Raw genomic sequence first — 14,964 nt, 5'->3', positions numbered from 1 at the left:
CCCAGTGTTTATTTCAGCTCCATTCTTTAATTTATTTTTATGCTCATCATTTTTAAAAAGAGAAGAACAACTGTGTGAAAAATCTGCTTTTCAGTGTCATTCGGAAATTGTTGTTCATTTGCTGTTGTCTTTGCTTGGATTCCATATTGCTTAGTAAATAACTCAGTGTTACATATCCAGACACCGTCTTTCAAAAGTTATTGGGATTTCTATTCATCAGAAGAGTTTGTTGATAAGGTGACACGAAGGACAGAAAATAGTTGTGGAAAAGAAGCCTACAGAAAAGGAGAAATTCAGTTAATAAAAGTCCAACCCAGTGGATGCAGATAACTAAAAGAGTGGGGAATATTCTGGGGCCTGGGAGAATAAGAAGTATGAGCTTCATTCATCTTCTCCAAAGCCTGCACTATTCTGTACTCAGGAGACCATGATTTGATGGCAGAGGACAATATTTTGACATGTATTAGTGTGTGGCACAAAAAAAAAAAAAGCCCAAAGAAGACAGTTTTTGACAAAAGCCTTTCCCCAGCTCGCACCTTACCAGTGTATTTATATACCACCTGATATTTGTTTAATTTTTGTACCCATTTTGAGAATTCTTAAACAGTTTTGGGCTGATTTTGAATGTAAAAATTCTTCATGTCCCCAAAAGTCTGGCTCTGAGTGAAAATTGTAGAGTTCCCACTGTTGGATGTGGTCAGTGCCACAGCAGGGCAGAGACAAGCAGAAAAGAATCCCTCAGCTCAAAAGAATCCCGTGTGCTTACTTTCAAAGGAGCAGCAAAGTAACTGGTGTTTGAAAATGAAGGTGCACTACTAGGAGATGTGCTCAGACCTTTGTTTTGTACTCCTGACACTTTACATGGGCTTAAACTCTGCTCATAAACATGATTGAGCTGTTACTTCTAACCTTCTTGCCTTGCTGTGGAGATCTATATAAAGACATTTTTTAACCTGCAAAGCCACGTGCAGATCTCTGGCCCATGGAGATCCGTACAGAAGACTGCACAGTCCGGGCTCAAGCAGGGAGCCTCCTCGCCTCCTGGAGAGCCGCAGCACTGTTCGAGGAGGAGCATCCTTCTGCCCTTGCGTCATGTATCCACTCCTGAGAACACGGTAGCCCGGACACCTGAATTTTTTTCTTGAAATTATCGCTAAATGCCTACATGATCATGACCACAGGCCCTGCCCATTTTCTGGACTTTCCTGATCAGCAGAGTGGAGATGACACAGCTCTGCCTTTTGGGCGATGGAAATGCTTGGCTAATAAGGACTCTCGAATGGTTTGAGAAGGGAAGCTTGTTACAAGGTCTGAGCATCGTTGAATGGCAGCTTGGAAACAGATCTGGTTTTATGAGTTCCATGGTGCTTTCAAAGAGGGTTTGTGAACCGAGGAAACACCACCTCACAATGCCGTTGCTGACCTTACCTACTATCTTTCTAAATCTTCTCAGTGTTAGGCATATTTGTTAATTTAGCCTTTTCAGCCCCCTCCCTTCCTCCCCAGCAGGGAAGGAGGTAAGTATTCCTATCCACATTTTATACTTTAGCAAATGCAGGATTTAATAATTTTTTCCTAGTTACAAAGCAAATTGCTAGAGGAATTAGAGAAGTAACTTAAGCATCCTGTGCCTGTAACCCCATTAGCAGTTTCCCTTAGGAGTATCAAGTCCACGAGTGTACAGATCTGTACTTTGCATATAATTCTCACTCGGCTCAATACATTTTCTGTTTACCCATCTGCAGACTGGAAATAATGATAATGCCAACCTGTCAGGCATTATCTGAAGCTTACAGTTGTATAAAAAATGCTAATTGTTGAAGGTGAGAGTCTTGCTGATTGAACGTTGTTCTAGGCGGCTGTGGGAAATATGAGCAGATACAGTGGGGTGGTTGTGTTGGCTCATTTGCAAGGGCATCTCAAAGGAAGAAGCCACATTTTGCATGGCCTGCTGACGTTCCTGGACTGTTCCTGTGCTTGCGTGTTTGTAATTGTCCTTTGGTTTCTGTACGATCCACAGAGTCCCCCCCGGAGAGGTGCGGGCAGAGGCGCAGCATGCCCAGCGGGGTCACTGAGAAGAACCCCACCATGGAGCCTGCTGCCACGACGCCCTTCCGCGTCACGGTAGGTGTCTCTCCCCGTCTTAATGATTGTTATGGCATCTTAATGACTGTTGTGGGGTTTAGCCAGAAGGGAGAGGAACTTGCTCATCCCGAGAGAAGAGGTGGTGTATGTGAAACTAGTCGATTACTTATTTTTAAGTAAATGTGTTATTGTTAGATACTGTTAGCAACAAGCAACTGTAAAATATTTCTTGGTAAAGCAAGAAGATTTGAATTTGAATCTGGAGCAGGTCTGGGTAAGTTGTTTCACTTGGGAGACATTCCTGGTGACGTTTCCTTTGTGAATCCTGGGGCAGTGCAGTATATTCACAGATGTATTTACTGGTCTGCAACTGTACCATATGTCCTCATACTGCCGCAGAGAGAAAATCTCCTGTAGAAGAACCTTTCCTTAACTGACAGAAAACCTGCCAAGCTGGTGGTTCCCCAGAGCCTGGTATCCCCTCCCAGCAGGAGCCTAGAGGAGCCACTCACTGTTTTCCATCTCTTCAATCCTTTTGCTTTGAGATGCTCTGCTAATATCACTGTTTTGTTGTGATAGCAGTATGTAAAGAACGGGAAGTCATTTGGGAGTGGAACAGAGCAGCACCGCTAACACGAATAACAGTGATACCAGAATCAAACAGGACAAACAGCGTCTGGTTGCTCCATGGGGAAGGGCACTACTGTGTCCATTTTACAGAAGGGAGCCAAAGACCCAAAGAATTCAGAGCTAGTGGTTGACCGAGGGATCTGTCGGTGCTGAGCCCTTGCTCTGTGATGCTGCAGGCGATAGAGTAGTTGCCAGCAGTTTCACGGCAGTATGAGGAAGTGTAATGAGTCGAACCACAGGACTCCCCTCTCCCTCCCCTCTCTGCGCTCCTACGAGATCAGGTGTTTGGGCTGGCTCACAGCTTTAGAAGATAGGCCCTGTCATGCCTTGGAGATCAGTTCTGGAGTGAGTTAAAAGTCTTTGTTTCTTCTTTAGTTAGAACGTGCACAGTGGTATTTATCACTGCCTCCCCACTGATATGTCACCTCTAACATCCTGCAGATATTAAATAGACTTCTAGAGTGGATCACAGTAATTTTTACCACAAGGATTGTGTTATCTAACGAATAATATCAAATCCAAGTAATTATTTAATTTAGGAGTACACTCAGCTGACAAATAGAAGCACAATGGTGGGATCAAAATAAATATTTTTTTGAAAGTGGGCGATAAACATGCAGCTGAGAGTAGCTGTTTTTTTTTCTAATGTATCATCAGCCTGCACACATCTATAGTTAGTGCAGTAGAGTCTTGGGAGGCTGGGACTTTCTAATCAGCTGAAGGTCTTTTGGGTAACATTTAGGGTAACCTCCAGTAATAGTAAGAGAGAAATCTATTTAGAGATTTAAAAAAATAAGTACAAGCATAAAGTATACACAGCTGGAGATGGATATACCCAATATGAGCGATAGCCAAGGCAATCAGAAGGTTATATTTTCAAGAGGAAAATGTCTGATATATGTGGATAATAAGTTTGCACAAAGGTATTTTTATTCAAAGAGGAGGCAAATGGTCTTGGAGCTGGTTTTCTCAATGTATGTTTATAGGTTTTCTTTGCAGGCCACACCTACTTTACAGGCTCAGCTACTTCATAACAAACCTGGATAGGTAGAACCAGAATTGCAAAAGAAAGACAATGGTGCAATCTAAAAAATATCTGAGCGCACGCAGTTCACCTGAGAACATTTGCACTGATGAATGAATCATTAATAGCAGTTTGTCTAAGTAGTTTATTTTAGTTCTTTAAATTGTAAGTTTGTGAATGCGTAACATCCGCTGTGGAGCTATATTCTGTAGCCTTTATATGCAAACACATGCTGAATATATGAGGGTATGTTTTTTGGTACTGCCCTATTTGCTGACTGAAATGGGAAGAAGTGATGAAAACAGTGAGCGGATGGCAGGAGATGAGTTCTGTTTTGACGGAGCGTGTACAGTATGTGGCAAAAGACAATGAAACAGAGCAACAATGGAGTATGAGATGTCATTAAGCCTTTGCTGTAGGGGCATGGTTGGTTTTCTTTTTCTGGAGTTGATAGAAGTTATTCTCCTAACAGCTCCCTGTTCTAACAGGTCAAAACACAGAGGGATCCTCTTTTGGTCTGATTCCCCTTGCGGTATCACCTTTTTGCTAAGCAAGGTGCATCTTGTTTCAGTGCCAAGAGGGAAACTATTTTTTTTTCTTCAACCCCCTTGTTCCACAAGCCATATGCCCTCTATCCGAATTGATTATCAGTTACAAATGCTCTCAAACTCTGAACATGGCAGACAGAAACACAGTAAAGCAAACTGAATAGGCATGCTTTTGCTTTGTGCCTTTCATTTATCAGAATCCATCTATCTCAGTAAATGAGTATCTTTGAACCTTAAACAGTACTACTTGTTGATGAAAAAGGCAAAGAATGATGGGAAAATCTGGATTCTTCGCACAATGGAGGATTTGGGAGTATTTTTCTTAGTGCACTTGTAGGCAGTGAAAATAACATGCTGTTTATTCCTTTTCCAATGGCAGAGATCCTGCTTTATGTTTTTAGAGAAGTTATTCCTGTCTTTCAGCAGGTTAGCTCTTGCTAGTGAAACAGCCTATATGGGATATGGTTGCTTGCTTTGACTGGCTCTGTTTTTCAGTATGGACTAAATAAGGGCAGTCATCACATGGATAATACAGAGCATTTTTCTTCTCTGAGTTACAATCCACTATCATCTGATTTCTGTTCCTGCTCAGCCCCCTGAATGTTATTGCCATTAATATGAACGGCTTCATTACATACATAGTTTTTATGGCTGCCCAGATTTCAGCAGATGTCTGACTTAAGAAATATATTCTCCCTCACCTTCCTTCATTAACCAGAGGAACATTAGCAGTCAGTCCACTCCAGCCACTGGGAATAGTAATTAGTGCTTTAGTTTAGTGGTAATGGGATTATTACTTTTGAGCCTGCTGCTACAGGTTTTGATGTTGTAAGCTTTTCATATTTTACAGCTGATTGTTCTTTCCTGACATCTCCATCCTTCTGCTGTTGAGTCTCCAAGGGACCAGTAACTCGGGAGCCATTGGATTCAGCTATTTTGACAGTGTTGCACTCCCAGTTGCTTTCTTTCATTTGAAATCTAAAGCAAACTAGGGTGGAAGTGTTCCCTTCCCATACAGAACTTTGCCAGGCGAGTGACAGGGCATTAAGGTTTTTGTAGCAACTTTCGAAAACAATAGCTCAGGCTATTTTTTTGAGTTATAGAATATAACCTTGAAAATCAAGCCTTAAGAGTTCTACCTCTTGATATGTGAAATAGCTGTTCTTATTCCTTCTACAAAAAGGAATTTTTAATAGAGCTTCTTAAACATGAAAAATTCTTCCCTAGTCCTAGTTATCTCATGTTGTAAAATGATTATTTTCCATGTAAACCCACCTCACTTAACTTCTGTGCTATCAGAGCTTTGTATGATCTGATGTAGTCTAATGTATCCATGTTTCTAATCCAAGTGACCGCTCATCTGAGGTCCCTGATTCTCAATCTGCTCTGAGCACCAAGTTCCATATTCAGTTTTTAGTCTATGTCTGATTGGAAAACCATGAATGTACTTCACATTGCCAGCTATGCAGTGCTTCGTGGGGACTAGAAGAAACCTTCTGACTGCTGCGTCGGTGCCTAGGAACAGTAGATTTGGTGCATGTCAGTATAAAACTTAAATATAAGCAGGGAAATTCTGGTCCTAATGAATTTATTATATCTGATACACTCATGGAAGAGACTGACTATCCTCACACACATAGTTTGCAGGAGACATCTTTAGAGTTCAGTGGTCTTGTTGGAACCCTTCCTATTTGTCATGATTCTGCCCCTTGAATGAAGAGACCTAATTAATAAGTGCTTCAAGAAAAGTCAATATCGAAGGATAGAAGAAGAAAGAAGGCTTGACTTAGCATGAGATGTCAGTTAAAATGTTGCCTGCTTAGGTAGCGACCTGGAGTTGTCTCCACTGAGAATGGGTAATTGGCAGCAGCTCATAACGCTCAAGAGCTGTAGACACCAACGTAACAAAGAGCAAATGCTGGACTCTTCTCCGTGCCCAAGGGGAGATGAGTGAAGCCTTGCTGTTGACTGACGTTTACCTGTTAGGAGAATACAGAGAGGCATTTAGCCTCTGCATTGAATCCAAATAGCTTAAGGTGTGAAATGGGTTAAAGCTGAAGTTTGCGTTGTATATTATCGAACACAGGGACCAGAAGATGGGAAACTGCTGGGTATTAAATCTTCCTGCTCTGCCCACCTTGCCGGGAAATCATGAGCAAGGGTGGGATTGCTGAGACTTGCTGTGTGACGACTTCTCTCCCATCTCATTAGGGTACTGCCATCTATTGACTGCTTTTATTAGAGCCTGATTTATGTAGTTCTCTGTGCAAATATCCCAGGCCAAGCAGAAGTCCAAATTGCCCAAGAACTTGTGCAAAAGAGTTGGACTAAGTGATTGGATCAAGAAAGCAGAATGATTTCTTACTGTTAGGCTACCTCACTGACTGTGCAAGGAGCCTCCTTCCAAATAGAGTGAATTAATATAACATATGTAGTCTGAATATTTTTAAATGGTTTGGAAATGGCTCTCTGCCTTTCTTACAGAGCTGTGTCTGAGGAGGCATCTGTATACTCTCTCTTACCCCAAAATGCTAGATAGGATTTAGGATTTTCTTCTCTCCAGACCTTTAATCCTCAATTCTACTGTCAAGCATTTGCTTTCCAGGATCTCAGAAAACACTTCTTCTTCTGGTTGAAGCCACATTGGCTACAAAAAACCCCCAGCAGAACAAAACCGAAGCTCATTGCAGCTAGAAGCTGCATGACCACGCTGTCCATCCATGGAATTGTGTAAATTGGATTGGAAGGGAAACAATTCTCAGAGAAGCTTCAAAGGTCAAACCCAGTGGTACAAACGCACTCTTCACCGGCTCATTGTCAGTCATGAAGATGGGTATCATCTCCTCATTTTCTTGTGTTCCTTCATCGTCTGCTTGTTGTCTGTTGTTCTGCACTTCAAGTGTGATGTCTTGGAGCAGGAGATGTCCTTTGTGGTTCATTTGTCATTGCTCTGCCTTTCAGGCCCTTTAATAATGAAGCGTTTATAGTCACAAAGAAACATGACATCTTTTTAGGTTTTAGTTCTTCTGCTGCTTGTAATGTTAACTTGTTTTCCAGCAGTTTTTCTGCCTGTTTGGGTTGGGTACACAGCTGAATTTACAGTGATACATTATAAGCTACTCTTATGGCATTCCTCCATCTATCCTGTTTTTAATCCTTGATAAATGAAGTATTAAATACTGATGGCATACCACTAAATGGAAACTCCTGGAGAGATGAAAGTGAGTAAATCTTCTACCATTCCTCTTCACTGAACATAATCCTAAACAATGGGATCCTAGGTCAAGCTGCTGTGGACGAGATATTGAAGGATTTTTCCCCAAGTTTTTGCCTGTGCGTAATATACACTATTTTCCATTTTGTTTTAATTTTTTTCTTTCAAAAGCAGTCATGTAAATTATATTATAATAGTTTGACTTTGGAGAATTTATCTTCCTGTATTATGTGAAGAGCTGAATGGTGCTTCTCTCGGCATGATCGCCCCGTCTTTAATTGAAATGTAATTGTTTACTAAACCATTCCAACTAGAAGGGAAAATTACTATCATTTTGGTCTGTGGCTGCATACATTAAAGTATCCCTTTTACAGGGACTGAATTTAAGGAGAATAGGAACATTACCACAGATGATATATAAACAGAAAGCTATTATCATTAAACTGTCAACTGCAGCTGAATTGGGATAACCAGTGTTAGTGGCAGCAAGAAATATGTACATTACTTTGAAAATGTATCTGTCAATTCAGTCACCGTTTGTGGAACAGGGCACGCTTGGAAGCTTGGGGCTTCTGAGCGTTTTAGGGATCGGAAGAAAAACGAGGTAATCTTGAGTTATTTGCAGTTATTTCTAGTCTCACTGGTACTGTTTTGCAAAATTTAGGAGCGCTAACCTGACTGTCAGGTTCTTTTTTGTCAGGTACAACAACAGCATGCAGATTTTGTACTCTTAAAGCATGTTTTGTTGATGATTTCCAGGCTCTCCACGAAGGTGGCTCGTTATTAGCACCCTCATTTTACAGATGGGAAAACTGAAGTAGGGAAAAGTTAACTAACTTAAATGTGATCATGCAGCAAAGCCAGGAAATATGTCCTGTGCTGAATTTCTTAATTTCTAATTCCCAGTCCTGGTGTTAACCACTAGCTAAGCTACTCCTAAGTACTTCTCTGAAATCCTCCTTCAGTTTCAAGAGAATGAAATATTCTTCTCAAACTTGATGCTGTCGTGTGAAAATGAGTAAGTGGTTTCTGGGACGCCCAAGTCCTTGTTCCCAGGTCAGACATGCCTGGCTTTCTTCCTTTCTCTGCCAGCACCCTGTGTTGCCAAATTTCCAATTGCTTGTTATTAAAATTAGAGCCCTCTGTCTTATTTCTCTGAGTCAGCTGTTAACGTAAATCTCTGGGTATTTTTGCTCTTCAATTTTTGCGCATACTTTATGAGACATAGGATAAATTCTAGCTAAGGCATGAAAGATTTTGTTTTAAAAAAGGGAATCTTTTTCCATACTCTGTGTTGCCTAGCACAGGAATTGGAAAATGAAACTGGCTGTGAATATAATATGTTTAACTATTTGAGTCTGACCTCGTATACTGAAAATTTTCTGAGTAAACTTGGAGTTTCCAGTTGGGGGAGTAGTGGAAGACAGCATGGTTAAAGATACGTGGGATTGTCAGACTTCAGCACAGAGCTGCAGTTCAAACCACTGTGGATTTATTATGTGCATCAAGCAGGAGACAGGAATGACAGGATAAAAGACGTGGTGCTATGACCTGCTTCACTGAAAAGGACTCAGCAAGGCAGGGTATGGATTTTTTTTCCTTTTTGAACTGAGTGTGTTCCAGGGAGGTCTCTTTTTCAGAGCCTGCAGCTGTCTGAAGGACAGTTTCACAGAAAGGAAGAGGCATAAGGGCTCATCAACAGCTTAATTCACACACTGAAGCCACTCTTCTTTGAAAGTATTAGTAATCGTGTTTTGGTTTTTGTGGGGTGGAGCATGGTTTTGGTCTGCTTTTGGCTGCTATCAAACAGACATGGTTGGACCGCAAAGCCCTCTGTTCCACAGGGTCTGTATGGACAGCAGCAAGGCTGGCTCTGGTATGTGGCACTAAGGAGAGGATGGAAGATGACCTGGCATTGTCAGCATCTGTTAGATGCTTTGTATAAGAATAATTAATAGAGCTTTGTCAGCTCCTAAAGGGTGAGGATCCACACAGCACACAGTCAGACCCCCTTATTTAATCCGCAGCGATGGTAGCTTCCACCAAGAGGGAAATGGCCCTGCACCACTAAATTGCTGTGCCCCAACCACCACTGAAACATATTCAGGACTAGGGGAGAAACTCACATTTTCGCTTCCTGTGTTAGGCCTGGGCAGTGGATTAACAGGGGAGCTTATGTTTCTAGGGAAAATAAAGTCAAATACTGTGTAGTTCCCAGGTGAGAAAGGGGAAAACAAACACTTCAGCAAGTTGTCTGGCTCTGCAGTGGGTGTAAATTAGCACGATTCCATTGATTTCATTTAGCTATTCCAAATGTTTATACTTTCTCAACCTTTGAGGACAGCTGGACCCACTCCTCTGGGGTACGTGAAACCCAGCGGCTTTCAGAGAAGTGTTGTTCAGCATCTGAAGGAGGCCAAGGGCAGAAAATCCTTAGAACTGCGACAGAAGATCACATCCTTGTGCCAGGAAAGAGACTGGAGACAGGGAAGGAGTGAGGGAGAGAAAGCAGCTCCAAGCTCTTCCCGGAAAGCCTGAGCAAGCTTTTGTAGGAGAAACTTGTGTTATTCTCATGATTTTTTGACTCTTCTCTGTGGATCCCTCCATTCCTCCACTCCTGTAGAAGCAGTGGTGTAGCCATATGAGAAATACCAACAGTTCCGGTATGTTTTCATGGAGAGAGCCCATGGGAGGAATATTTAAAATTTAGGCTGTAAGTAGGGCTAATAGGAAATGCTAATTCACATTTCATTCTTTTGATCAGTGTATATTGAATGATAATTAGAGTGATAGTACTTGGCACTTCTGTAGCACCTTTCATCTGAGGCTGTTAAAGTGTTCTGCCAATCTGAACGAATTCAAGCTTGCAGTCACTGTGGGGTTGCAATTTATCATAATGCCTTAAAATAAATGGGGAAACTAAGGCATGGAAAGATGATATGACTTTCCCCATCTTTCATAATCTGTATAAAAGAGGTGGGACTGCATAGTAGTTCTGCTGATCATCTTATAAGGAACGGAAACAACTCAAGGCATCATTTAACATGGTGAAAATGATTAAAACCGTCCAGATGGCTGACTTTCCTCTCCAAAACATGTTTGTTTGGCATTTTTTGTGGCAATTTCACAATTTAATATATACTCAGGTGCTCTGTTGTATTTTTATCTGTTGCAATTGTTTGAATTCCCCTCACAAAGACAGACAATCTCAAACTCTCATTGGATTTTTCAGCAACATACTTGGATTGATATCAGTTCTTTAGAGTCTTCCGTTTCCAAAGGATGATTTGAATCGAAATGGCTACCTCTTGCTCATTTCAAAACTACTACAAGAAAAAAATTGGTAGTATTTCAGACTCTTCCCTGGAAGTCCAAACGCAAACACCCTGTACTAATTAACAGGCTGTAGGAGACAAATGAATCTGACTAGTTTCATTTCTGTGAAATGAATGAAAGGCAAAAAGTAAACAAACAAAAGCTTTAATTTGTTTAAACCTCTAGGCACTGAAAAAATCTCAGATTGCTGGTAGCATGGAGAAAGGCAGCCATTAAAATATACAACTTGACAGTGTCCCTTTAATTTGTTTCTGGGTCACGGATAAAGAATTGTACTGCAGATATAAAAGGCAGGATAATAAACACATTCCGTTCTCCCACTTTCAATAGCACCGATATTGTGCTTTCAGAAAACAAGTCGAAAGTGTAAGGTATTATTTGAATCTCTTGGAGAGCTCCAGTAGAACATGAGTGTCCATTTAGTCAGGACCTTCATCTCTGAACTTTTTCCATTTGGGAACTTGTATTGCTTTAGCTCATGGATATTAGAGATTAACTTAGATACTAAATTGATTGCAGTGGAATTAATAGAAATGTGTGTCTGCCACGGTTAACACTGAATAGTTATCAATAAATTTCTTTCAAGTTTTAACTTAGTTTCCGAGACATATTTTTTCTCACTTCACTAAACGCTTCTCTTTAATAGCCATAACTATGCCGTATTTTGAGCCATAATTTCTTGGACTTTCATTGTGATAGATGGTCCACATGTCGTCTGCATACTCTGGTAAGTGCTGGGGGTGCTGTGACAGGAAATCACGTACGAGATGCTCCATCCCAGTCGGAAGTGATCTTGTCTGTGTTGTTCACCCCTGTGGAAGCGTCTGACTTTGAACTTTAACCGGCATGGAAGAGCTTATGGCACTTTCCTTAGAGTAGGGCCGCAAAGTTAGATCGTTTGGAAGTGGGTTTGGAGGTTTCTTCTTCCCATCCAAATCCCAGACTGGTGCTGCCTAATGTGAGGATGTTTCTCCAGGTGGTGACACTGTTGTTCCAAACCAAGTGCAGCTACTTGAAACAGCCGATGTGGTTCGGGTGGTCTGATCATGCTTCCATGGTCTCATGATACTTGCAGTTGAATAACTTTTTCTTACTGTGGGTCTGGATGTAAACATGCATGTTAAGATGACATTGATTTCTATATACTTTTTTCAAACTTTAGTTACCATGGAAACAAGATTCACTTTCTCCTCCATACTGTCGCTGCTCCTCAGCACTGCACTCAGATAAGGAGTAGACTGTGATTGTCCTCCCCACCCTCTTTTTTTCTTAATGAACAGTGATAGTCATGGCTCAGGCATCAAGGCTAATTTGAGAGAGCGATGGTACAAGCTATAATGCCTTTCCTGAGGTATTCAGGTATTCCTGGGCCTGGCGCTCTGCCAGCAACTTTGCTGTCTTTATCTTCCTCCATAATTACCGCGGATCATATCTTAACCTGCAACATTCTTCAAAGCACCAAGGAAATTAGCTCCACAACTAATCATGTCTTTATTTCCTAAATCGCTCTGTGTAGTTATGTACACTGTTCTGCAGAATGGGATTCACAGTGATCGGCATAACCTGCCTCTGCCTGCCCTCGTCTCCTTCCTTCGTTCCTGCCGCTTGCGAGATCACATCCGCATGTTTCCCATGATATGACAGTCTGGCCTGCTTATAGCAAACGGTCGAGTTCCCATGCCTTCTTTGCAACCGGTGGGAGATTTGCCCAAGTGCGTGTTCCAGGCCATGACATGCAGGGCTGTGCTGGCTCGTGTCGTGTTCAGAGAGCAGCCGGGAGTCCTGAGGGGCTGCGCCGTGCCTCTGCCTCCTTGCCACGGCCAGGAGAGTTTCTGCCTGAGCTGCGCAGTGACCTCTGCAGCCCGCTGTTCCAAGGCACGCAGGTCGTACGAGGAGAGGCAGAGCCCAGGTCTGTGTTCACCTGTTTGATGCAGATGTTGCAGGAGTGGGTGGAATCTAGGATTAGGTTTTCGTTCCGTACTAATTTTACTTAGCAGTTTATTACCTAGTTTAATACTGAGAGCAGAGGTGGCCATGTCTTTAGACATACTTGGGAAATAGGGATGTGGTATGGAACAAAATGGGAACTCAGCGTGTCCAAGTAATGCTCCCCCATATCGCTACATCCATTAGCTTCTGAGCACCGCAGTCCCCTTTCAGAAGAACAGCGTCAAAAAAGCATCTGTATACCTTGCTTGGTGTTTTGTACCTCCCTGTCAAATCTAGAATTTTTAAAAGATTTTCAAATAGTAATTCAAGTTTTGCTAACATTAGGAGGTAGAGGAGGATACTTTCACAGGAAACAAGGCACTCGGAAAGTTGCACAACGGGAACGGCAGCTGGCTCTAACTGAGGGGCGGCACGCAGGCCATGCCTGCCTCCTGGCTTCAGACCTACTTTGAACGCAGCCTTCCTTGATAATTAGCAAGTGAGTCAAAAACAGTTAAGGAATAAATGAATGAGACTTAAATCTGCCTGATAGAACTGACATTTCCTGCTGGGTGACAAAACTCTGCTTTAAAGATAGTAAATCCACTGCTAATAATTAGGCAAGAAATAATCACTGCTAAGACCCAAAAATAGGGTCTGCCACTTACAATGTCTTATTATTTTGCGGAGGGATAAAACAGCAATGAACTTAATTTTTGCCTCCAATTCTTGAAGGATATTCTTTTTGCTTTATATCTTTGGCAAACTTTCAACTGAGTGTCCTAGGAAACATAATTGTCAGCCATGTAGTTTATTGCTACCTCACATCACATTCTTCACCACCTTAGCCCGAAGATCAGACACAAGGTACAAGCTTAGGAGGAAAAGAAAAGGCGTAAAGGTGGAGAAAAATAGCAGGGAGTAGTCTTGCATCGTTTTTCATTTCAATTTAAATTGATGATTGAATATTTGTGATTTCATCTGAAAAGGAAAAACTGTTGGGTCCTTTTATTTTGCATAGAGGGGGCAGGTAGAGACCTCACTTCCAGTCTCTAGATGGAAGTGTGCGCATTTCTAGCCTCCAGTTTCTATTTTAATTAGGAGGGGGGTTTGAGATTTTGAGAACTGTTTTACAGATTTATAAAACCACCTAAAGTTCTTGATTTTTTTGTGGTATAATTTCAAGTAGAAAGATTCCTTCTACCTCATCCTAAGGATTATTATCGGTTACAGTCCTAAGCTTTCTTAACCAAAAAAATTGTCTGATCTGTGTGTCCTGAAGGACAGGAAAACTCCTGAAAGCAAGGCTGGTATACTCCTGCAAGTGTCATATGTGTGTTATATGTGTCCCTTCATTGTAATTTTTCTCCTTTTTTTCAAAGCTGTAAGCAGAAGGCAAATCAAATGGAAATAATCATTTTCATACATTTTGAGGTTAGGACGAATGAGCTTAATCTTAAGTATTTTCACAATGTCTGGAAATTAAGTTGTCTAGAAAGGTAGATAGGGAAAAATGCAAGACTGATGTATTATCTGAATTATAGTAGGTATTCACAGTACCTTTACAAAAGTTAACATTTTTGTTTGATTGCAGCTGTAATTATTGCTGAATACAAATGTTCCAATTTAAGCTTCAGAAATGTGGTGAAAGTCTTTGGAGCCAAGAGCATCTGCCTGAAACATGAGTTTCAGATTTGAATGAGTAACTTTTACTGCAAAATTACACAATGAATCCCTACATTCAAAGGATAATAATAATTTTTTATTCTAAACATATCATCTACCAACTGCTTTTTAAAATTTATTGGCCTAGCAGCTGGTTTTGTAGAAAATGTGTTATTAAAAGCACACAAGATTTGTCAATGAAAATGCAGTGACTTGACGTTGATACCTTTCTGTAGACTTAGAGTTGGTCATCAATATTGTGGAAAATGGGGTTATCTCTTCCAGCATTTGCTCTGCTCTGAAGATTTCAGATGGAAGTGAGTAGGAAGATGCCTGCAGACTAGATACAACATGACATCCGCATGCTGCTCCAAGGCCATAAATCAAAGTAGGGAAAGCACATATAAAACACGCTCATGAAACAGTTTACTCTGTATCATATAGCAAAAGTGGACTTTTAAAGAGAACATTAATGTAAACAGATTTATGGAGATGGTTTTCTCATCTCCCCTGTGTGTTTATTGCTCATCTTG

General features: G+C 41.2%; 1 protein-coding gene across 9 annotated transcripts in view; it reads left to right on the top strand.

The window, feature by feature from the left end:
* DAB2IP (DAB2 interacting protein) overlaps positions 1–14,964 on the top strand; it is a 170,316-nt gene that overhangs the window by 20,868 nt on the left and 134,484 nt on the right. For all 9 annotated transcript variants that reach the window (XR_012045664.1, XM_072883003.1, XM_072883016.1 and 6 more), the window contains exon 2: positions 2,021–2,124. Coding sequence is in view for 8 of the 9 variants with exons in the window: in XM_072883006.1 (XP_072739107.1) it covers positions 2,021–2,124 (104 nt within the window). In the remaining variant the exon portion in view is untranslated. The remainder of the gene's footprint in view (positions 1–2,020; positions 2,125–14,964) is intronic.

This window comes from Ciconia boyciana, chromosome 18, assembly GCF_034638445.1.
Source record: "Ciconia boyciana chromosome 18, ASM3463844v1, whole genome shotgun sequence".
NCBI classification, from domain to species: domain Eukaryota; kingdom Metazoa; phylum Chordata; class Aves; order Ciconiiformes; family Ciconiidae; genus Ciconia; species Ciconia boyciana.
This window is presented reverse-complemented; position numbering and strand designations above follow the sequence as displayed.